The 26,154-nt window shown below is 38.7% G+C and overlaps 1 protein-coding gene across 1 annotated transcript; it reads left to right on the plus strand.

Moving 5' to 3' along the window:
- The first annotated feature begins 4,055 nt into the window (after positions 1-4,055).
- Positions 4,056-4,760, plus strand: LOC142858718 (large ribosomal subunit protein eL13). The gene has a single exon (XM_075988350.1). The coding sequence runs from the start codon at positions 4,090-4,092 to the stop codon at positions 4,723-4,725; it is 636 nt and encodes a 211-aa protein (XP_075844465.1). The 5' UTR covers positions 4,056-4,089; the 3' UTR covers positions 4,726-4,760.
- Positions 4,761-26,154: the final 21,394 nt, after the last annotated feature.

The raw sequence follows: 26,154 nt of genomic DNA on the forward strand, positions 1-26,154 counted from the left end.
TTCCTGCCTTGGATTCCCTTGATGGTTAACGACAACCTGTAAGTCAAATAAGACCATTCCCTCCCCCAAGTTGTTTTGGTTGTAATGTTTATTACAACAGCAGAGAAGCAATTTAAGACACATTTCATTGACCTGTTTCTATTCCTGTTCAAATATCACACAGCCTTGATTACTGTAAATGTTTATTAAATCTCAGAAATAAATAAGATTCATATGCAAAATTGCTTATCTATTCTAGTTCCTTTAACTTTCCATATAAATTTGGTAGTAGACTTGTTTATAACTAAAAAGTATGTTGCTTAGCTTGCAATAGATTTTCTATCAAGACTGTGTATCAACGTAGGAACAACTGACATTGTCTCTATATCTCACCAATCTTTTAATTCATGAACACAGGCTGTATCTCTACTGTTTTGCAGAAAGCTAGTGCAAATTTTGTTGTTCCGAGTCACTGTACATAAGATTCACAGTTTTGATGTAAAAGCAGTCAATAGGAATCTAACTGAATTTTGGATGTTTCTGTGTCTTCTAACCTTGATAAACTCACTCACTGGTTCTAGGAGTTAAATATTTTTTCCAATTATTTCATTGATACTTTCTTTGCAGGAAAAAAATCTAAAAACACAGTTCTGCTTTTTTTTTTCTAATCAGTTTCCTTAAATCAAAGTTCAGTTTGTTAAAGTGAGATCATCTCTAGATGGTGTGTCCTATTTCTTGTATCATAACATAAGATGGGGGTGTCTAAGGTCTCATGTTGGTGATACTGAGTGCCTGGTGAGATCATGGGATTGGATGGATTGATATATTTTAATCTTTCATGTAATAGATTATGAAATGATTGACAATTCATTACAGAAATTGTAAAATTAGAATTATTTTAATTCCATTATAATGCCCTTGCATCTATTAACTGGAGTGTGGCCAAGAAGCACCAGTTCTTACTAGTCATTAATTTCCCTAAATATAGTGCCTACAGCAAGGGCAGAGCGTTTTTACAATCCTTGTTCATTATCTTTATCATGACCAATGGTTTTTAGTATCAGTTTGAGATCATGTGTTTTTGTGTTTGTTGTGTTGCAACTGAGTGTAGTTATTATTTCTTTTAATGATCACTTTGTTTCAATGCCAGTCACTGGGAGTCACTTGAGTTGGTCTTATTGTTATTTGAAATAACTCATTTGATATTTTAAAAATTTCACTGTGATTATACATACCACAAAATTAAGCAATTTAACAAGTTTGAGTGTACAACTAATTGCACATTCATTCCAATGTCACTGAGTTACATATACACTTTTGTATAGCTATGGCTACAACTGTTTAAAAATGTTTTCAATAATTCCACAACAATTCTGTACCTGTTAACCAGTAGTTGTGGTCTGCCCCGTATCCCTTCATTGGTATCCTCTAATTGATAAGCTTACCTAGTTGAAATATTTCATATATGTGTAATCATTCACTCTTATCATTTTATGTTGGGTTGACTGTCCTTAGCCTAATGTTTCAAAGTACATAATTTTTTTGCATGTATCCTAATATCACTGTTTGGCTAAATATTTTCTCCTTGTTTATATATCACATTTTGTGTATCCTTGTATCTGTGGATGAATACTTGGCACCCATTTGTCTATTGTGAGCAATGTTGCTATGAACATTGGCATTTACTTATCTGCGTGAATGCCTGTTTTCTGTTATTTTGGTCATATACCAAGATGTGGATTTCTATATTATAATAATTATGTACTTATATGTTTTAGGAACTCTGGAAATGTTTTCCAGAGTGACCTCAGTATTTCATATTCCCACAGGCAACACACAGGGGGTTTAATTTCCGCACTTCCTCATCAACACTTTTTGCTTTTCACTTTTGAAAAGTTACAAGCTATCCTAGTAGATTATTAGTGTGATTTACAATAAAGTAGATTATTATGGTTTTGATCTAAATTTACTTAATGACTGATGATGTTGACAATGCTTTATTGGTATGTATTTTTTAGAGACATACATACTCAGGTCCTTTGTCTGTTTTTAAGTTAGGTCACATTATCTTTGTGTTGTTCAGTTGCAGGGGTTCATCATATATTCTGGATAGTGATTTAACAGTATTTCCTTCCATCCTCTGAAAGGTGACTTTTCAAAACTTTCTTTATAGTGTTCTTTGATATATATGTTTTAATTTTTGATGAAGACCAACTTTCATATTTTTTCCTTTGTTCCTTATGTGTTTAGTGTCAGACCTAGGACTTGTTATGAAATTCAAGTTCATGAAACTTACCCCTGTTTTTCTCTAAGAATATTATCATTTTAGCACATACATTTATTTTTTATCATTTTGTGTCAGTTTTTATATATGGTGTAAGATTGGGTGTCAAGACTCGTTCTTTGGCATGTAGAAATCAAGTTGTCACACGGCCATATTTGGATGATTTGGCACTATTGCCAAAAGATTATTATGAGCAGATGTATATAGATTTATTTCTGGAATTTTGCTTTTATGCCACTGCTTTGTATGTCCCTTCTTAGCAAGGCACTACCCTATGTTGATTATCTTAGCTTTGTAGCAAAATTTGCAATGTGAGCACCTTATTCCTTTTGAGGATTGTTTTGCTATTAGGCTTCCTATAATTTCATTTGAGTTTAAAGATAAAGTCTTCCATTTCTGTGAAATTTTATTGGAATTTTGATAGGGCTTGGGATGAATGGTGTTAAATCCTCCCCAAAATGTGAATGTGTAAGTATCTTTCTAGTTATTTAGGTTTTTCTCTTTAAAATTTCACCCATGTTTCATAATTTTCAGTGTAGAAATCTTCTCCGCCTTGGATAAATTCCTCCTGAGGCCTTTTGTTCTTTTGGATGATGCGATTCCTTTAAATACTGTTTATCGCTAGTGTGGAGAAGCACATTGAACTTACTGTGATCTTGAAATAAATGAGAATAGAGAGTATGTTTCTCACAGTATTTAGTAAGAACAACTAAATAAATGAGAATCGAGAGTATGTTTCTCATTGTATTTAGTAATAGCAACTTTACTCATATATTCTCTGACATTTGGATATTCTCTAAATGTTCATGAATTAATTTTAATTTAGTCATAGGCTTTTTGGACTTGTATTCTGCAATTCTGTTGATTTTATTAATTGGCTGTAGTAGCTTTTATATTCATAGATATTCTTTCTATGTAGGTTCAGATATCATCTATAAGAAATATTGTTTCATTTCCTTCCTATTTAAATGGCGTTTATTTTGTTTTTCTTACCAAATTGCTCTGGCAAGAACAGAATTCCAACCTCAGCATTGTAAAAATACTTTGTCAGGAAATTCTGATGTCTATGTTATTATAATCATGGTATCTTAACATTGTTTTCATTCAATTGATGTATTTCTGCTTCTTGATGTAAGTGCAGTTACTTACATCTGGATCTTTGGGGTACTATAATATTGTTTTACATGACACTAGATCGTATTCAAATCATGGTTTTAATTAGTTTTCTCTGTCATCCTTTAGAAAGAGGAAAGGGATTCCCTGGGTCATCAGTGCATGTGGGAGGCAAACTTTAATGCTAGTTGAGACCCACTGAGAAGACTCCAATAGTTCTGGGAAGGATGGGTGTTCTGCTCTACTTGGATACTTACCACGTGGAAAAATAGAAGTATCTCATCACACATTGGATGGGCCTATGCTACATCATGCTGAGATGATCTCTATATTCCTGGGTAGTATGAAATTTCTGAGTCTCCACTAGGCTCCTCTGGCAATCTTCCAGTAGTGGATGGGAGTAGTTCTGGGTTCTGTTGGATCAGAGGTGGAGATCCAATTTCATATCAGTAGCTACTATGACATGGTTGTCAAGTGTGAAAACTTATTACCAACTGAGAGTCATGGGAGAACTTGTCCCTTTCTCAGCCGTCCTGGAAAGTGCATTGGACAAGAAGGTTAGGTTTCCTTGCTACTGACTTTTCTGGAATTTTTGACTTGGCCTTTTTAGCATAGGTAGAAGTGAGACCACAGTTTCAACTGCTGTGTTTGTCTGGTAAAGAATGTTTATTGTATCCTTTCCGCTCGGCCGTTCCCCTGCACGGGAGGCAGCCATGGCGCCCAGCCGGAATGGCATGATCTTGAAGCCCCACTTCCACAAGGACTGGCAGCGGCGAGTGGACACTTGGTTCAACCAGCCGGCACGCAAGATCCGCAGGCGCAAGGCCCGGCAGGCGAAAGCGCGCCGCATTGCCCCGCGCCCCGCGTCCGGACCCATCAGGCCTATCGTGAGGTGCCCCACAGTGCGCTACCACACCAAGGTCCGAGCTGGCCGGGGCTTCAGCCTGGAGGAACTCAGGGTGGCTGGTATCCATAAGAAGGTGGCTCGCACCATCGGCATCTCCGTGGACCCAAGGAGGCGAAACAAGTCCACCGAGTCCCTGCAGGCCAACGTGCAGCGCCTGAAGGAGTACCGCTCCAAGCTCATCCTCTTCCCCAGGAAGCCTTCCGCTCCAAAGAAGGGAGATAGTTCGGCTGAAGAACTTAAATTGGCCACTCAGCTAACAGGACCTGTGATGCCCATCCGGAATGTTTATAAAAAGGAGAAAGCCAGAGTCATCACAGAAGAAGAGAAGAACTTCAAGGCTTTTGCCAGTCTTCGCATGGCCCGGGCCAATGCCCGGCTCTTTGGCATCCGAGCAAAGAGGGCAAAGGAAGCTGCAGAGCAAGATGTTGAGAAGAAAAAGTGATGTGCTTTTGGAATATTGCAATAAATTTTCCATAAAGCAAAAAAAAAAAAAAAAGAATGTTTATTGTATAAGCCTTGGCAGGTGTCCCTTTTCTTGACCCTTCACAGAGATTTGGGGTGGTGAGGGTGATGATGATGTTGGTGGTGGTGGTGTATGTGTGTTTTTCTGGGTATTGAACAAGGCCTTATGTATATGAGACAAGAGCTGATTTGTATGCTTTTATGGGATTTCTGTATTACATTCTTCTTCAGGAAAACCCAGAGAACTCACCAGTTTATGATTACTAGTTCCTAGATGCTCTAGTCTGCTTTCTTCTTTATACCTTTTAGAATTTTCTTGTTTTTACTTTTCATGCATCTTCTAGAACTTTCATTTTGTGTTTAGTGAGAGGAATGAGTTAAACTACATGTAATTGTAAGAAAAAACAAAATATTCTGTGTACTCTAAAGCCTGACTTTCATTTGCTTCCTTTTCAGGCTAGTAGCTCCTTATTAAATACCTGGATCAGTGTTTTTATAAGTGTAGGCTGTGGTCCATTAGTGAGTCATAAAATCAAATTGATAGGTCATGGCCAATATTTAAAAATAAAATAGAACAGAATAAAATGGAAAATAAAAGTAAATATATTGTATATAGTGAAGATAATGACTGTTAGAAATATATTTTATAAGAGAGAGAGAGAGAAAGCAAGGCAGAGGCAGATATCTATGACTATCAGGCTACAAGATAAAAATTTATTGCTTTTTAAAATGTTTTTATAAAAATCCTTTTAAATTTTACATACTAGCCTTCATTCCCCCTCCCTCCATTTTTCTCGCTACTCATGTCCTCCCAGCCCACCCTTATCCACTCCTCAGAGGCGGTAAGGCCTCCCTTGGGCAGTCAATAGAGTCTGGAATAACAAGTTGAGGCAGCACCAAGCCCCTCCCTGCCGAATCTGACTGAGTAATGTATCCCACCATAAGGAATGGGCTTCAAAAAGCCAGTTCATGAACCCAGGATATAAGTTCTGATTCTACTGCCATGGAACCCTAGCAGATCAAGCCACATAACTGTCACCTATATTCAGAGGGCTTAGTTCAGTCCTGTGCAGGATCTCCAGTTGTCAGTCCAGAGTCTGTGAGCTTCCACTATCTTGAGTCAGCTGTCTCTGTGGTTTTTCCCACCATAATCTTGAGCCCCTTTAGCTCACATGATCCATCCTCTTTCTCTTCAACCATGTTCCAGGAGCTCAAGCTGTGGATCACTTGGCTGTGGATCACCGCATCTGCTTCTAATCAGTTACTGGATGTAGGTTCTATGATGACAATTAGGGTCATCACTAATCTGATTATAGGAGAAGGTCAGTTCAGGTACCCTCTCCACTATTGCTAGGAAGCCTAGCTGGGGTCATCCTTGTGGATTCCTGGGAATTTCCCTAGCACCTGTTTTTTTCCATAACCCCATAATGACTCCGTCTATCAAGAGATCTCTTTCATTTCTCTTCCTCTCCATCCCTCCCCCAACTTGGCCATCTCCAGCCCTCATGTTCCCATCCCCCATCCCTCCCCTCCTACTGCCTTTCCCAGTTTACCTAGGAGCTCTTACCTATTACCCTATCCTGGGGCCCTTCATGTGTGTTCCTCTTAGTGGTCTCCTTTTTTTAACCCAGTTTCTCTGGGGTCATGGCTTGTAGCCTGGTTATCCTTTGCTTTATGTCTAATATCCCCCTATGAGTGAGTACACACCATATCTGTCTTCCTTGGTCTGGGTTACCTTATTCAGGATGTTTTTTTTTCCTAGTTACATCCGTTTGCTTGCAAACATCAAGATGTCATTGTTTGTTTTACCGCTGAGTAATGCTCCATTGTGTAAATATATCAAATTTTATTTACCCATTCTTTGATTGAGGGCCATCTAAGTTGTTTCCAGGTTCTGTTTACTTTACAAACAATGCTGCTATGAATGTAGTTGAGCAAATGTCTTTGTGGTATGATTGTGAGTCCTTTGGTAGATGCCCAAGGGTGGTATTTCTGGGTCTTGAAGTAAAATATATTTCTTAAATGTAGGTTATAGTTTCTACATTATAGTGCAGAAGCCTATTACCTGGATGGCAAGGAATGGTGAAAGAGCTAAGTTGTACAAAGGGTTTCAATGAGGCTCATTGCTGTCCTGGTTCCTACACCACAGGCACTGACTGGTTGGGGAGAGGGCTATACAGACTAGACTGGAGATTTCTACACTAGTGTTTTCTGCCACAAATGAGCTCAAAACCATTCTGAAATTTAACCCCAAAGACTTGACCCTAAGTGATCCTTTCTAGTTTGAAGATGGCACTTCAGGGTCTCTTAGAGGGAACATTTGGAAGAGACTCCCCTGTACTACAGACATGGATTACTCCAAGTGAAGTCTCCCAGAAAGAGTAAATCCATGAGGGACATACTTAATTTGGCCACTAATCTTTATGTCTGAATCAGAATCAAGGTAGAGAGAGAAAGAACAGAAGAAAGGACAGAAATTGTATTTAGCAAGAGAACCTATAGACTTCTTTCTTGTTGGGGAGGAGGAAAATTTAAAAATATCCAAACAAAACAATGATAAATTTAACATTATATGCCAACTTGTTAAAAAAAAAAAAGACTGGAGGCAGGTATATGAGCAACTATATTAACAAGACCTGGCAAAGTACCTGGATTTCTCTGTATCTCATAGGAGACTCAATGTAATTAGCTGATGAGATCTAACATTAGATGTTTCATTTTTATTAAACATATGTGTTGTCTCCATTTGGCTTAAGTCAATGCTAGGCACTTTTACATGGGTACCAAGTCAATTCATTGGAATCATTCCCAAAGTATCACTAACTCCATTTCACAGGTAAGAATGATTGTGCTCAGAGAGATTAAGACTCACAGTTTTCAAGTGTCACAGCCAGGATTTACAGTGAGGTAAATCAAAGCCAGGTCAAGCATGTCTCCCACTCTACTGTAACTACCCCTGTGAAATAAGATCACGAGAGTATAGAAAAGGATTCCATGAAAATTCAGAGGCTCAACTACATTTTTAAAGGTCTGCAGACCCATGGTTGATATGTAGTCCTGGGGATAGGTTTTATGATATAGGGTTCTTTTTTGCAGTCTTGCTATTTAAAAAATAGTATCCTCTTCCCTAAAACAAATTTTATTGGTTAAGAAGAGATCACTGTGAAATCTCCCAAAGCATAAAACAAAAGGTGAAGGAGGGCAGGAGGCATGAGCTGCTTCATCTTACACGGAAGAGTGCACTTTCAGAAACAGCTGTAAATTCAATAAAGGGACACACGTTTGAAACTGTTTAAGCCTTTAACAAATATTTGGGACAGTGGTGCTATTATGGAAACATATTGCCAGTGATAAAAGAACCAGTAGAGATAAATTCTGACTAATAAATCCTGTCATCTTATCAATGGTGTAGAAAGTACTCCGGGAACAGGTTCATGATGTAGGATGCATTTTGGCACCGTCTCTTCAACATCTGGGCTGGGTAGCATAGCCTAAATGCAAACATCAGCCCTCCAGTGCCATTTTGTGCTGTTCTTCAAATGTTGAGCTATCAAATAAAATCATAAAGACACCTCACGAAGCCCTCCATCAGAATCAAAAATAGCAAAGTGATTACTGGGTAGATTAATAGGGGCGCAGCTAAGGTGGAAAGTGCAGACTGAGCAATGCAGGTAGAAAACTTAATAATTGACTGGGCTCTGGCTCCAAGTGGCGGTAAAGGATTCTTTGGAGACAGTATTTTATAACGCAACACAATTGCCTGAATCAGCTAGGCTGGTGGTTTCTCTTGCTGAGTTGCAGGAGGGGGGGGTGAGGTTCTGGAGGGATTCGGACTTGTAAATAAGATACATTATTCACTATTTAGAAGTTTAATTAAAAAGGAAATAAAATCATATACTGTAACCTTACTGGAAAAGATGTTTAAAAATCATTCTAATGCCACCTGGATCATTATAGCAAAGAAGAAATCAGAGTCTAATTGCCTTTAGGGTGTTTACATATGTTATCACAGAAGCTCGGAGAACAAATCAAGTCGGACTTAGGCATTTTTTATTTAACCCGCTGTCAGCTTTCTCTTTCTAGTTTCTCAGATGTAAATACAATATCATTACAGAGGTAACTCAATTTACACAGATGTATTCCTGAAAACCAGATGTGCTGTGTGCAAACCAAATTGTTGTGGATCAAATTATGTTTCATCTCCTAAGGGAACTTGTTATTTAAGCATCTGCAATGCTTATGATGACTTCAAAGATTGGCATTTATGTGCCAACTGGTTACCTCCCATAAGTTGGTGTGTCTGTGTTTTGTCAGGGTCATGTTTGGGCTGTGCTGTGGGGAAAAATAAGTGTCAGTGACTTAATATAGGGAAGACATTTTTCTTGTTTTCCTCAGCGTCTGACTTAGGTCAGATGGTTCTCCTGTAGCCTTGTCTATCAGGGATCCAGAGACTCGCGCTTTTTCTTCAACTAGCTCCAATACATCAGCACCGTGTAACCCCACACAGCTGCGCAGATGGAGGCAGAAGCGGTAGTGAATGCCTAGAAAATTGCAAATGGTTTGGTGAATACAGTCTGTCTTTCTGGTATCCATTATCCTGTTGCTGCCTTTGTGGGTTTTGGAAGCGTCACTGAGACTCTATGGAAGAACTAATTGAATTTCTGATCTCTTGCTATATTACACATTCAATGATGCCTTTGCACACAAATATAATTCATTGTTGAAATAATGATAAAGCTAATCTGGCCATTAGATTTAGAAGCCAAAAGAAAAAAAAATCTATCAGCTAGGACTGTAGACCCTTAAAGGAGTCCTGCTCCAACACAATGGTCTCTGCACCATGCCCTTGGTCCTGCAATCCTTGATGTTTAGTTTCCTTCATTTTGTCTCCATGGTATCTGCAATGGTTAACTTTGGGTGCCATCTAGACTGGGCTAAAGGACACCCCCAGTGTAGGCAGGCACTATCCAGCTGGTGAACCACCTGGGTAAAACAAAAGGCCAGAGGACATCTGCATTTACTCTATCTTCTGCAGCTGGGCCTTCCTTTGTTTTTCATCCTCAGATGCCAGAGCTCTAGTCTCCCTGGACGTTCACCAGCAAGTCCCTGAGTCTGCTGGTTTTGGCTTACAGATGAGCTAAGCCTACCTGACTCCCAGCTTTCATATGATATCTTGTATGATTCCTCAGCTCCCATAATGTCAACTTCCATAATAAATTCATTCATATATGTCTCCACACAGTTATGCACCCCTTGTAAATGGGAAGTTATCTGAGAGAAGTGTCATTAAACAATTGTGTTATGAAACACCCTAAGAGTACATGAACACAAGCTAAGGCATCTGCGCCATCACGAGTTGACATAATTGAAAGGAACCACCATTGCATATGCAGTCCACTGTCGACAGAAACATCGCTGTGGTGCACATCCTGTTGGCTCTGTTTTCAGGAGATCTCTGCTGAATGGGCCCTCAGGTGATTTCTCTAACTTGGTCATCTTATATTTGATATGCGTATTACTGATGTCTTAGCCCTTAGCCTGGCTCTGATAACTGCTATCTTCATCTTTGATTCAGTAAATGAGTTATATGACCCTCCTTCCACCTGCCCCTTCTCTAATATTCTGCTCTTATCATGGACCCTGAGTGGAGTGTGCTATAGCATATTTTCTAAAGTTTGCTCAAGAACATCATTCCGGAAATTCTCCTCTACCTCCTCCATCATTGGGATCCCCTGCCTAATAAATATTTCTGTGTACAAAAGCCCATTGTTTCATATTATAGAAAGAAGACCTCTTTACCCAGGTCTTACTAGAGTTACCGCTTACTATTGCTACAAAACAGCTTGCTTCATTTATCTGTTCCTTTACCTTTCTGCAACTACCCCAGTGAGATTTTTATCCACAATATTTAGACCAACTGTTTCCATCAACGTCACCCTTGATTTCTGCCTTAATACTAGTTATTCTTGTTTTGAATTGAATAGAGTCCTGGAATCTAATTTTTGAAAAGTTTGTTTATACTTAGTACTTTAAAAAAATATTGCATGACTTATCTGTTGGGCTTTCCAATTTTCTTTTGCTTTTAAGCAATTTCAAAATTGGCTTGTTTGTTCCATATTCAGATTGCTACCAGTCTATAAAATCTTGCTTATTTCAAACTTCCTAAGACAAATTACATGTTCATTTATTCCTTATTTCTACAATATTTCCTTCTATAAGTAGAATTTAGAATTTACTTTTTGAAATGATTTTATTTTTATGTTTATGGGTGCTTTGCTTACATGTATGTATGTGTATCACATCTATGTGCCTGGTCCCCATGAAGGCCAGAAGAGGGCATTGGAGCCTCTGAAATTGTAGTTTCGGGTGGTTGTAAGCTTCTACAGTGGGTGCTGGGAACCAAACCTGGGTCCTCGGCAAGAGCAGCAAGTGCTTTTAACCACTGAGCCTCCTCTCCAACTTTAGAATTTACTTTTCCCTAGATATTACTTTTATGATACCTACATACATTTAAACTAAATAGTGTCATCCTATCTCCTGAAGAATGACCCTTCAATAAAATGGAGTACAGTTATTTGGAAGAATCTAGTGTCCTGTTTGAAGCCCAGCAAACTTGCTTATAAAAAAGTTCCATAGTCCTGAGAGTCGGGTAATTGAAAGATGATGTGGTAGACATTCAAATCTCTCTTGATCTTTAATCCTGAATGCTAGGTTAATACTAGGAGGAAAAAGTTCTACCAAGAAAAGTCTAATTTTCTGAATTTGAGAACTCAAGGAGGCCTAAACTGGCAGCTAATACAGGGCTGAGTACAAAACACTGTCCTGAGAGTTTCATTTTTTCAATCGAATTCTTACAACATCATATGATATAAGGAGTCTACAGATATTCTAGCCTGAAGAGAAGGACACAGCACCAAAATTCCTCTAACATAAAACATACACAAAGTGGTAGGACTGGGATTTGAACTGATGTTGACACCACCATGCTATACTCCATGTCAACAATACATACGGCATTTACATTTTTTTTCAAGTAAAATTTTAGGACTCATAAGAAACCAAGAGGTCAGGTTGTCCAGTGACTGTAATGCGTGTCAAGGATTCTTAGGTATTCTGGGGGAAATATTGTGTAGGCTTCCAATAACAAAATGATAGGGCATAGGCGGGCAAGGGATAAATGGATCAGGACACAGCGCACTTCTACCCATTCCATTGTCCTTGGGGGTTCACACATTGATTCATTTAAGAAAGAGTTCACACAACATCCCTTTTTTTGTAAAAATGATTGTTTTTGAAGTCTAAGTCCTTATGTTGCTAAGTGTGAATTTCAAAATATGCAACCACCACTTGGCAGCATTAAGAAGGCCATCGATCTCACTAGCTGGGGATGACTGTCTGCTGTATACCATGCTTGAAGTCTCAATCTGAATTGAGCGGCCCCAATGAACAGTTGCATTGTTCTGGGATCTAATCTGTTTGTATGGATTAATTGAAGATGTATGTACAGTTTGGAAAGAAGATTTAAGGCAGAAAATACAGTTTTCTTCAAATATTAGGGACTATTATAACTAAGAAGAGAATACTCCAGATTCAAAAGTGATTTGGTTTTAAGAAAAGTGATCCAATGACGGGGTTCCAAAGGTGAAGGAATAAGGCCATTCCTCAGATGGATTCAAGCGAGGCGGTGAGACTGTGGTGGTGCTGCCCCGAGTGCCTTCTCTGATGGTTGGAAGGTTTGACTTCCTGGCTTCAGAGACCCCTTTAAACTCTAATGAGATATCTAAGAGGCCCTCAGTGCAAAGGGTTAGCCATTAAATCTTTATACTCCATTTGTGTTACAAATACTATTTTAGATTATATTCTTTATCCAAGGTCATTTACCATCACCCTTGATATAAATCAATAGATGATATGATTCTAGCCATTCCCAGTTGATCTAACAATATATCAGCTCTAAACATAGAATTCACATTAGATTTGGTTCACAGATCAGAGAGTTTTAGGACTAAGAGCTCTGAAGTCCATAGAGACAGTCTACTCCAATGGTTTATTGTACAAATGAGACAGAATTCAGGCTAAGGAGCACTATGTCTGCCCTATCTTTCCTCTGCCATACCCCTCAGCCTGTTCATTCCTGAGCCAGTATGAACAGAGCCAGCCCTCTTAGTAATAGCCTTCGACTTGTTTCTGGCGAGGCTTAGAATTTTGCTGAGCAATGTTAAATACAAGTTAATAAATATCAACTGTGTACCAATCATTGTTATGAGTGTTTTGCCGACAGTACGAAAATTGTGTAAGCGAAATTATTTTCCTTATGTACAAGACAGGGAGATGAGGCTCAGAGAGGTGATGTGTGTTACCCAGCAAGGTAATGTGGCAGCCTTCAAATTCTAATCTGTAAATGTCTGACCACAAAATCTATGCTATGCATTGTCCCTCAGCCCCAGCCTTTACCTGTGAGACTCATTGGAGGACGTTGTTTCCTCATCAGACTGGGTCAGATCCCATCTCACTGCGCCCAGTGGATGTGGAACACCTGGTTTGCTACTCAGGGCCAATCTTGGCAGCTAGTCATTGACTCCATCTTTGTGGTGGTGAATTCCACTTGGTGTGTGTGTGTGTGTGTGTGTGTGTGTGTGTGTGTGTGTGTGTGTGTACATTTAAATTCAAGCTTTACAGACAAAATGAACTCCCAGAAGAAAACCTCTGTGTCTTCTAGCTTATGATTACTATGGAAGCACCTGAAGATAATGTGAGATTGATAATTCCTTTTGAAGCTAGCAATATTTCCTTCTTAAAGAATATCAGTTTATAGATTCAAACACTTTTCATTCATTTGAATTCTTTGACAATTTCACCAATGCATATAATGTGTTTTGATCACACACACTCCTAGTATCCCTCTCCTCCAAGCTTTCTCTTCCCAGAAAGCTTATTGTCTTTCATGTTTTCTTGTGTTTTGTGACCCACTGAGTTAATTAGAGCTGTTTTCATATGCATGGGTTGAAGATTATTTACTGGAGCGTGGGCAACTAGCCAGTGACTACATCACTGAAGAAAAGGACTCTTCCTTCCTCAGTAGCCATTAAGTGCCAAGAGGTCCTCAGGGATGGTTGAAGGGCTGGTGGCACACAGTCTTGTTCAGGTAACCCCAGGTACTGTTATTTCATCAGAATGATGGAATGGCAATTTCATATTTAGGAAGACAGCACATTACTGCATGTGTCCCCTTCCTCTGGTTCTTATATACTTTGTACCACCCTTCTCTGTGATGTTCCCTGAGCCTTGGATAGTGTCAGATAGATGTCTCTTTTAGGACTGTGCGCTTGACAGTCATTGATTTCCAGCCCTTTGTCCAGTTTGGAATCTCTGTTGTAACTGCTGTTCACTGTAAAAACTTTCTCTGACCAAAGCTGAAAGCAGAACAAACTTGTGGGTAGGAACATAAATATTTAGAAGTTAGTATTACAGCATGCCTATTTTTCAAACTGGTAATGCTATCTATCCACTGTAAACCAACGCTTCTCCAACTCGGACTGATCGCAGTGCTAAAGAAGACAGTGGACAACAGCGTCCTCCCTAGAATGTATGATCTTGTTTCATGGGATTTTGACTGGGCTTACAGTGCTAGGCATGAATTCCTTCCTACAGAGTGAAAAGCTCTCAAATCTAATCTGAAAGTGGTTGGTGGCCTCTGCAATGGTTATGTCACTATTTCACCAATGAACATGTATTAACTGTTAGGTCTGTATTGTAACATGCAGAGTCCACAGCTACGCAATGTAAGACTATTGACTTTTTCCCCAGAACTATGCCTATGAAAGGGAGCTGTAGAGAGGGAGCTTCCAGCTCAATTATAGCTTGATTTCTCTATACCCTACAACCGAAGTGTGTGGCAGCTTAAACCATAAGGTCTTCCCAGTCATGAAATAGTTTTAGCAGTGTTTGCTCTGGATCATTTGATGTCTCTTCCTCCTCCTCGTTCTTTTTGAAGTTTTTAAAGACAGGATCCCCCATGGCCTAAAACACCCTATGTAGCACAGGACAGCCTGAACTCATGCCAATCTTTGTGCCCCAGCCTCCAGAGTTCTGGGATTACAGCTGTGAGTCACCATGCTTGTCTTGTGTTCTATTCTTTATGAACACTGAATTATTATAGCCTTGATCTTTGTCTTCCATATGTATCAGCTCCTCATGAATAATTTTAATAAAAGATCTCTTATTTTGACTCATTTTTCTCTTCTTTGCATTTAGGCATACAAGGTGAGTTGTATATTATTTTATATACACAAAATAAAATGTAATTTAAATGTAGGAAACAAAATTATAGATTCCAATAAACCAACAGCTAAGAAAAAGAATATCTTCAATAGTATGTATTTTCTCCCAGTCTTACTCTCTTTCTGTCACCTAGAGGTAACCACAATACTGAATTCATTTTTATAAATTTCATGTCTGATGATACAGATTTAGTATACTATATGTGTATGTATTCCTGTAAAATATAATGTACACAGTATGTATATACATAGAAAATATGTCTTGTTTTACTTCTTACATAATTTAATAGAATTAAAATTTAACAGTAATCTTCTGTTATTCACTTTTTTATCACTTCCCCTTTTTTTCTATAGCCCATTCTAGAACAGGCATAATTTATTTCTATTTAAAATTACTCCTCTGTATTATACCATCATAGCTTGTGTTGTTTCCAGTGATGAAATATGTTTTATTAAATAATGAGTTGTATAACTTTGGGTTGTACATGAGTGGAATTATTTGGTAACTGGTTATTACCCAGTCTATTTTGGTGAATGTTGCTTGTCCACTTGGGAAGAATGTGTGTTCTGTTGTCTGGGACTGAAATACTCTATCAATATCAATTAACCCCAGTTGTTTGATGGTGCTGTGCAAAATACTCGGCAACTTTTCTTTACTTGTTCTACAGCTTGCTGGGGAAAAAATGTTGACAATTTCTAGTTTTAATTATAGACTTGTCAGTCCATGAAGAAGTGTCCTTAATTCATGATCATCCTGAAGTTGTCAATGTAGCTATTTTAGATGATTTATTCTAAGTGATGCATTTCCCTTCATTGTTACACTTTTAAACCAGATAACTCAATTTCTTGATTACTATTTGGCATGATATACTATCAGAATACCTATGTTGTTTGTAGTTTCCAATAGTAGCATATGGTTAGGTAATATTTTTCTGTACATACTACCAATCTCTGCCACTTAACAGTTACATTAAAACCATTGACATTAACAAAAGTCATTGTTTGTTAGGGTTATGTCTGCTGTTTGTATTCTTCCCCCACCGTGTGTGTGTGCGTGTATAATGTGTGTGTGTGTGTATGTGTAGTGTGTGTGTGTGTGTGCTGTTTCCTAATGTAGGACTATTCATTTTTGTACTCCTAACAGCAGACAAAGCCCATGTTTAATAATTTTCTTAATTTAGCAAATTTTGTACTCCTGCTTCTTGTTATAGTAATGATCTGTAGATATCGGTTAGGTAAAGATCTTTGATACTATAGTTCAATCTTTTTGTTTTAAATCTTCTTACCTTCTTGGGCTTTTGAAATATTTCTTTTCCTATTTCCATCTGATTTTTGGAGTTACACAAGAGTCCTTGAAGAACTGCTGTTTTTCCTTTTTGTTTGTTTGTTTGTTTTGTTGTTTGTTTTGACTGCCCTTATCTCTGTATAAAATGAACGAGAACAGCTATTTCCATGGTGATGAGATTCCTTACCTGGGGCTATGGTAAAATTTTCCTTTATGGGTTTCTCTTTTGTCTTTCACTTTAGGTTTATAATTCTCTATGGAAGCATAGCACAGTTTGAGATTTATTCCCAGATACTTTATTTTGATTGCACTTACTAAATACATTTCAAAATGAATTCTTTCTCGTTGCTGCTTAGCAATATGATATATGTATACATATTTTAGTCTAGATACTGGGTTATTTTTAACTCTGGTAACTTACAAATTCATTTGGGTGGGGTTTTTTGTATATAATCATATCATTATTGCCTAAGATAGTTTTTTGTTTTTTCATTCAGATATTCAGATAGCTTATTTGATTCGGTCCTACCATCCTGGTGAGGGTCTCACCTTATGTGCTGGACAGAGGCTCTATGGCTCTTGTTTTTGTTTATTTGTTGGTTTTCTTTTGTTTTTTGTTATTTTGTTTTTATTTTCAGAGTAATCTGTCCTGTGTCTTATTTTATAGAAATTAATCCGAACATTTCTGCACTGGCTGCTTCCAGGGTTCTGGTAAGAGACCTGTACTACTTTTGAATGAGAGGTGTTTCCTTAGGAAACAGTGTTTGGATGCTTGGTGCCAAGTTGACAGTGATGCTTTGGGAGGATTAGGAGGGGCAGACTTCCTTGTTGCTGGGAGGATGTTACCAGAGGCAGCCTTTGGGACCTTGAAGGCTGTGCTGTGTCCAGTTTTCTCTCTCTCTGTGTTTTAGGGTCACTTTGGAGTGTGAGCTCTCAGCTTTCTACTCCTGGCGCCATGCCTCCCAGGAAGGACTCTTATTCCCAGAAGCCATGAGCCAAAATAAACTCCATTCGAAGGTGTCTTGGCATTTTATCAGAGTAACAGAAAAAGTAACCAATACAGTACCATTTACGTGGTTTTAAAAGTGTGTTTTACTCTTAAGGATTTTCTTGTGGATGTGTATTGATCTTTGTCAAAGACTTTTCTGTAGTACACTGATCATGTAATACAGATCAGTTAATGTATAGTGCCATTAAAATTGAAGAGTCCAAGAATAAGAATATAGAAACGTAGATTCCAGAAATAAGACTATAGAAATAAAGAAATACAAGTTGTAAGCCTAGGAGATGAGAGCAGGCTGTCAGCAGCTTTCTCAGCAGCTTAAAGATTAACTATTAACAATGGGTTACTTTGCTTTACAACCCATAGCTCTGTCTGCAAACTGAGAGACCCTTGGCAACCTGAGGGTCAGCTTTCAGATAACCCTGTGGCCACTCATGACCAGCAATGGATGTGAGCTGATCTAACCTTTACATGATGGGGTGTATGTGACTTTTCTCAGTTGTGCATTGTCCCATACCCTTCGCTGCTACGTGAAACTGGTGGTATCAGGGGAAGTGTAGAACCTTGGTAAACACCATCAGGGAGCATCAGGGAAGAAGGATGACTTCAATACAAATACTAGTGTAACTAAAAGCTCTGTTAATAGGAATTGCAAAGAAAGGCAATTTGTATCTGAGTTTTTCCTTGAAATTGTAAAATTCCTTTGCTACTGCCTAATGATTGTTGCATCTTGCTATAAAAAGGGGGAGTTCAGAAACTGTCCTTTGCCACAACCTTACAAGTCCATCTCTGGCTGTGGTCTCAGGTAGCTGACAAGCATTTTGTGCCACATGGAGATTTGTTTTTATTTTTTCCTCGAATGAAGTTTGCTTCTGGTTTAATAGATTTTGGTGGTCTGTCCCCCTCATTGTGCGACCCCCATGGACCCGACAAAATTATTATTTAATGCCCTAGCCATCTTTGTAGTTTTAGAATAAGCCAAATTTAGTCAATATATATTTATCACATCAACTCCAACCCTCATGCATGTGAATGTATATATAGGTGTATATATCTAGTATGCACACACACACATATGCATGCACACATGTGCACAGATTTCTAACATATGCTATGTGTGCTTTGCTATTTTTTTTTACTGTATTCATCAGTGGAATTAAACTCAAGCTTCTTTTCCATATACTGTGGACTTCTACTCTCAGAATTATATACACAGGGAAGACCGGGCGCGGCGGAAGGCGGCCGGAACACCGGGCGCGGCGGAAGGCGGCTGGAGGACGCCCAGCGCAGCTGGCGGGGAACCACTGCGACCGGAGCTGCAGCAGAGGACACAGGCTGCTGGCGGCGGGAACCGTCCCAGCAGCAGAAGCAGGCTGCAGGGACTGCGCGAAACACCAAGAACAGATCGCCCCACTACAATTAAACCAAAGAGGTAGGCCTTCGGTTGGGGAGGTCCCTGGCAAAGGAGGAGCCGGGTCCTATTCCTGAAGACCTTTCTGAGGGGAGAGAGGGATCTTGGCCCCCGGCAGGAACCAGGAAACAGAGCAAGGGCATTTTGTAAGAGGAGCCCCTGGCCAACAGGGAAACCTGAACTAGTCTTAAAAGACCCCTTAGATAGCATCGATAGGAGGAGATGGGCAGGCGCCAAGGAAAGAATTCACCCAATAATCTGAAAAACAACATGAAAACACCAGAACCCAATGATCTTACAACAGAAGGTCTCCAACACCCTAACACAGAAGAAGTGGAAAAAATTGACTTTATGAACGCAATACAGTCCCTTAAACAACATGTGAAAAATGCCCTTATAGAAATGGATGAGAAGTATAACCAAAAATTTGAAGAAATGAGTAAATACGTACATAATACCCTGGGAAACCAAGAAAGAACGATCAAACAGGTAATGGAAACAGTTCAAGAATTGAAAACTGAAATGGAAGCAAGGAAGAAAACACAAACTGAGGACCAGCTGGATATGGAAAATCTAGGTCAATGAGCAGAGCCTACAGAAACAAGCATAATCAATAGAATACAAGAAATAGAAGAAAGAATCTCAGATTCTGAGGACACCATAGAGAAAATAAACGCTCTGATCAAAGAAAACTGCAAAACCAACAAATTCTCATCACAAAACATTCAGGAATTATGGGACACAATAAAAAGACCAAATCTAAGAATAATAGGAATATAAGAAGGAGAAGAGTCACAGCTCAAAGGCCCAGAAAATATTTTGAACAAAATTATGGAAGAAAACTTTCCCAACATAAAGAAAGATATTCCTTTGAATATTCAAGAAGCATACAGAACACCAAACAGACTGGATCAAAGGAAAACATCCCCTCGCCATATAATAATCAAAACACAAAATATACAGGTTAAAGAAAGAATACTAAGAGCTGCAAAGGAAAAAGGCCAAGTAACTTATAAAGGTAAACCGATCAGACTTACACCTGATTTCTCTATGGAAACAATGAAAGCCAGAAGGTCCTGGATAGAAGTACTGCAGAAGCTAAGAGACCATGGATGCAAGCCCAGACTACTATACCCAGCCAAGCTTTCGTTCACTATAAATGGAGAAATCAAGACATTCCAGGATAAAAACAAATTTAAACAATACGTAGCCACGATTCCAGCCCTACAGAAAGTAATAGAAGGAAAACTGCAACCCAAGGAATCCAACATTGCCAACACTGCCTACAATAACTCAGGCATCTAGCGACCCTTCACAGGCACAACTCAAAGAAGGGAGACACACAAATTCTACTTCAAAAAACAATAAGAATATCCGGCGTAAACAACCACTGGTCATTAGTATCACTTAATATTAATGGTCTCAATTCACCTATAAAAAGGCACAGGCTAAGAGATTGGATACGAAAACAGGATCCAACATTCTGCTGTTTGCAAGAAACACATCTCAACCACAAAGACAGGCATCTACTCAGAGTAAAGGGTTGGGAAAAGGTCTTTCAAGCAAATGGTCCTAAGAAAAAAGCAGGTGTGGCCATATTAATTTCTAACAAAACTGACTTCAAACTAAAATCAATCAGAAGAGATCGAGATGGACACTTTATACTCATAACAGGAACAATTTGTCAGGATGACGTCTCAATCCTGAATATTTACGCCCCTAATATAAAAGCACCCACATATGTAAAAGAAATATTACTAAAACTCAAGGCAGACATCAAACCACACACACTAGTAGTAGGAGACTTCAATACACCTCTCTCAGCAATGGACAGGTCAATCAGACAGAAACCTAATAGAGAAGTAAGAGAACTACTGGAGGTAATGAAGCAAATGGACTTAACAGACATCTATAGAACATGCCACCCAAATAGGAAAGAATATACCTTCTTCTCTGCAGCCCATGGAACCTTCTCGAAAATTGACCACATACTCGGAAACAAAGGAAACCTCCACAGATACAAAAAAATATCAGTGTCCACCTGTGTCTTATCAGATCACCACGGATTAAAGTTAGAATTCAACAACAATCCTACCTCCAGAAAGCCGGCAAACTCATGGAAACTGAACAGTCAACTACTGAACCACACCTGGGTCAAGGAAGAAATCAAGAAAGAAATTAAAGTCTTCCTTTAATTTAATGAAAATAAAGGGACAACATACTCAAACCTATGGGACACTATGAAAGCAGTGCTAAGAGGAAAGTTCATAGCACTAAGTGCCCACTTAAAGAAAACAGAGAAAGCATACATCGGAGACTTAACAGCACACCTGAAAGCTTTAGAAAAAAAAGAAGCAGATGCGCCCAGGAGGAGTAGAAGACTGGAAATAATCAAACTGAGGGCGGAAATCAACAAAATAGAAACGCAGAAAACAGTCCAGAGAATCAATGAAACAAAAAGTTGGTTCTTGGAGAAAATCAACAAGATTGACAAACCCCTATCCAAACTAATTAAACGACAGAGAGAGAACACACAAATAAATAAGATCAGAAATGAAAAGGGGGACATAACCACAGACACAGAGGAAATTCAGAGACTCATTAGATCTTACTACAAAAGCCTGTATGCCACAAAACTAGAAAATGCAAAAGAAATGGACATTTTTTTAGATAAGTACCACATACCAAAGCTAAACCAAGACCAGGTGAACGATTTAAATAGACCTGTAAGTCGCGAAGAGCTAGAAACCGTTATCAAAAATCTACCTTCCAAAAAAAGCCCAGGACCAGATGGTTTCAATGCAGAATTCTACCAGAACTTCCAAGAAGAGCTAATACCTATACTCCTTAATGTATTTTACAATATAGAAACAGAAGGGTCATTGCCAAATTCCTTTTATGAAGCTACAGTTACCCTGATACCAAAACCACACAAAGACCCAACCAAGAAAGAGAATTACAGGCCGATCTCACTCATGAATATCGATGCAAAAATTCTCAATAAAATACTGGCAAACCGAATCCAAGAACACATTAGAAAAATTATCCATTATGATCAAGTAGGCTTCATCCCAGAGATGCAGGGCTGGTTCAACATACGCAAATCTATCAATGTAATCCACCATATAAATAAACTGAAAGAAAAAAACCATATGATCATTTCATTAGATGCTGAAAAAGCATTTGACAAAATTCAACACCCCTTTATGATAAAAGTCTTGAAGAGATTAGGGATACAAGGGTCATACCTAAATATAATAAAAGCTATTTATAGCAAGTCGTCAGCTAACATTAAATTAAATGGAGAAAAACTCAAAGCCATCCCACTAAAATCAGGAACACGACAAGGCTGTCCACTCTCTCCATACCTCTTCAATATAGTGCTTGAAGTTCTAGCAATAGCAATAAGACAACATAAAGGGATCAAGGGGATTCGTATCGGAAAAGAAGAAGTTAAGCTCTCGTTATTTGCAGATGATATGATAGTATACATAAGCGACCCCAAAAACTCTACCAATGAACTCCTACAGCTGATAAACACCTTTAGTAATGTGGCAGGATACAAGATCAACTCCAAAAAATCAGTGGCCTTCCTATACACTAAGGATAAGGAAACAGAGAGGGAAATTAGAGAAGCATCACCTTTCACGATAGCCACAAATAGCATAAAATATCTTGGGGTAACTCTGACCAAGGATGTGAAAGATCTATTTGACAAGAACTTTAAGTCTTTGAAGAAAGAAATGGAAGAGGACACCAGAAAATGGAAAGATCTTCCTTGCTCCTGGATTGGGAGGATCAACATAGTAAAAATGGCAATTCTACCAAAAGCAATCTATAGATTCAATGCAATCCCCATCAAAATCCCATCAAAATTCTTCACAGATCTGGAGAAGACAATAATCAACTTTATATGGAAAAACAAAAAACCCAGGATAGCCAAAACAATCTTATACAACAAAGGAGCATCTGGAGGCATTACCATCCCTGTCTTCAAACTCTACTACAGAGCTACAGTATTGAAAACAGCTTGGTATTGGCATAAAAACAGAGAAGTCGACCAATGGAATCGAATAGAAGACCCTGACATTAACCCACAAACTTATGAACACCTGATTTTCGATAAAGGAGCTAAAAGTATACAATGGAAAAAAGAGAGCATCTTCAACAAACTGTGCTGGCAAAGCTGGTTGTCAACCTGTAGAAGAATGAAAATTGACCCTTATCTATCACCATGCACAAAACTCAAGTCCAAATGGATTAAAGACCTCAATATCAGTCTGAACACAGTGAACCTGATAGAAGATAAAGTGGGAAGTACTCTACAACACATGGGCACAGGAGATCGCTTCCTAGGTATAACCCCAGCAGCACAGACACTAAGGGCAACATTGAATAAATGGGAACTCCTGAGACTGAGAAGCTTCTGTAAAGCAAAGGACACTGTCGCTAAGACACAAAGGCAACCCACCAACTGGGAGAAGATCTTCACCAACCCCGCAACTGACAAAGGTCTGATCTCCAAAATATATAAAGAACTCAAGAAACTAGACCGTAAAAGGCTAATCAACCCAATTATAAAATGGGGCACTGAGCTGAACAGAGAATTCTCAACAGAAGAACTTCAAATGGCCAAAAGACACTTAAGGTCATGCTCAACTTCCTTAGCGATCAGGGAAATGCAAATCAAGACAACTTTAAGATACCATCTTACACCTGTCAGAATGGCTAAAATCAAAAACACCAATGATAGCCTTTGTTGGAGAGGTTGTGGAGAAAGGGGTACACTCATCCATTGCTGGTGGGAATGCAAACTTGTGCAACCACTTTGGAAGGCAGTATGGCGGTTTCTCATGAAATTCGGGATCAACTTACCCCTGGACCCAGCAATACCACTCTTGGGAATATACCCAAGAGAGGCCTTATCATACAACAAAAGTATATGCTCTACAATGTTCATAGCAGCATTGTTTGTGATAGCCAGAACCTGGAAACAACCTAGATGCCCTTCAATGGAAGAATGGATGAAGAAAGTATGGAATTTATACATATTAGAGTACTACTCATCAATAAAAAACAAGGACTTCTTGAATTTTGCATACAAATGGATGGAAATAGAAAACACTATCCTGAGTGAGGTAAGCCAGACCCAAAAAGAGGAACATGGGATGTACTCACTCATATTTGGTTTCTAGCCATAAATAAAGGACATTGAGCTTATAATTAGTGATCCTAGAGAAGCTAAATTCGGAGAACCCAAAGAAAAACATATAGGCATCCTCCTGAATATTAATCTTCAGCAAGCGATGACAGGAGACAGAGACAGAGACCCAAATTGGAGCACAGGACTGAAATCTCAAGGTCCAAATCAGGAGCAGAAGGAGAGAGAGCATGAGCAAGGAACTCAGGACCGCGAGGGGTGCACCCACACACTGAGACAATGGGGATGTTCTATTGGGAACTTACCAAGGCCAGCTGGCCTGGGTCTGGAAAATCCTGGGATAAAACCGGACTCTCTGAACATAGCGGACAATGAGGAATACTGAGAACTCAAGAACAATGGCAATGGGTTTCTGATCCTACTGCACGCACTGGCTTTGTGGGAGCCTAGGCAGTTTGGATGCTCAACTTACTAGACCTGGATGGAGGTAGGGGTTCCTTGGATTTCCCACAGGACAGGGAACCCTGATTGCTTCTCGGACTGGGGGGGGACTTAATTGGGGGAGGGGGAGGGAAATGGGAGGCGGTGGCGGGGAAGAGACAGAAATCTTTAATAAATAAATAAATTAAAAGAAAAAAAAAAGAATTATATACACACTATTCATGCAGTATAAACTGAGAGCCCACTGTGTGCTAGAACTTGTAGACTTAAGAGGTACAACTCAAAGAAAAGCAGATAAAAATAAAAAGCAGATAAGTAAATGTGCCCTACATTTTATTTACTTGAATATTTATTAGAATTTACTATGAAAAATTTTTACTACTGGCGTTTCCTTGGACTATCACAAAATTCTTGGCCCAGTGTCTATTGTGGTAATTTTCCTCGGATTATTTTAGAGTCTGGGTATTTATTTTTAAAACTGGGTTTTGCTGTCTTGCTGAGAACTTAAGTCACTTATTCTCAGCACTTTGACCATTTTGAAGCCCTGTCTAACAGCTGCCCACTGCAAAAAGAAGTTCCCTGCCTAGGACTGACAGCCATACGGTGCTATAGGTAGAAAAATAAATATTTAGAAGGAAGTTTGGCAACATGACTGAGTAGCAAAATACTAACAGTGGATTCCCTAGGGCCTCTCAGCTCTGGGCTTTTGACTGCTTTTTTTCTTTCAACAGTACTAGGAATCAGTTGCTGTCTATAGATCAGGTCTCAAATACAAACAGAAAAGGGTTGGTTACTCCTGTAATGGCTATGTCTCCTAATCTTTTATACTTCATAATTTGTGCAGACTTTTTTTCAGTGTCATGAAATAAATTTCTTCATTTTCTCTATGTCTACAAAATATGTTTCTGTGTGAATGTATATAATGTATTTCACCATGGCTTTCTTTGAAGGATATAATATATCCAATTCTTTTGTTACTACCAACAAGGAACTTTGTACATAAATCATTTTGCACATGTGCCGAAGCATATTAGAATAAATCTTAGAAGCAAAATTATTGAATCAGATCAAACAGGGAACACACACACATACTCATTCATTCATTCATTTTGGATAGGCTACATATGTTACAAAATTTCTAAGAAACAAAGGAGTAAATTAGAAATAGGAAAAAAAATTCTTCCTTAAAGCCCTTTCACCAAGTTCCTCTTCCCAGAGGCAGCCAGCTGTATCTTTCCTAAGATGGGCTATGCATCTATAAATATACATGCATATAAGGATCATTTTTCTTATGTTTCAGATTAAATCCCAGGGCGCAGATATTATAAAGTTTCTCTTACTTTCTTGACCACATAATAATCACGCGGCTCAGTGAAAGCTCTTCCTCTGTGCCTTTTGTGCTCTTTTGTTGCTGCGCTCGGTCCCACACAAACACATTGTACGTTTTTTCATTTCATGGGAGCGCTCCCCACCAACTCTTACAGTATACTTTGGGGAGAATTGTAGAGATTTTATAATCATAAATTTCCTTTGTCCAAACATTTCAAATGTGATCCAACTTGAATAGTTTGTAGACTGATGCAAAGAATGACTCTACAGCCTCCTTTCTGCGTCTTCTCAGGGTACCTTTTATATTTTTTTTACTTTAAGAGTTTTTCTTTTTCCTGCCATTTATTTCTCTTGTTTTACACCTTAGTTTGATGAGGTATCATCTTTGGTCATAAGTAGAATTTTCTATGCCTGGAAATATCTATACTTTGTCATTTAATAGGACTTGGATAGTATAAATATCTAATTTAGAAAGTATTTTCCTGAAGAATTTTGCAGG

This window comes from Microtus pennsylvanicus, chromosome 10 (assembly GCF_037038515.1).
Source record: "Microtus pennsylvanicus isolate mMicPen1 chromosome 10, mMicPen1.hap1, whole genome shotgun sequence".
Classification (NCBI taxonomy): Eukaryota; Metazoa; Chordata; class Mammalia; order Rodentia; family Cricetidae; genus Microtus; species Microtus pennsylvanicus.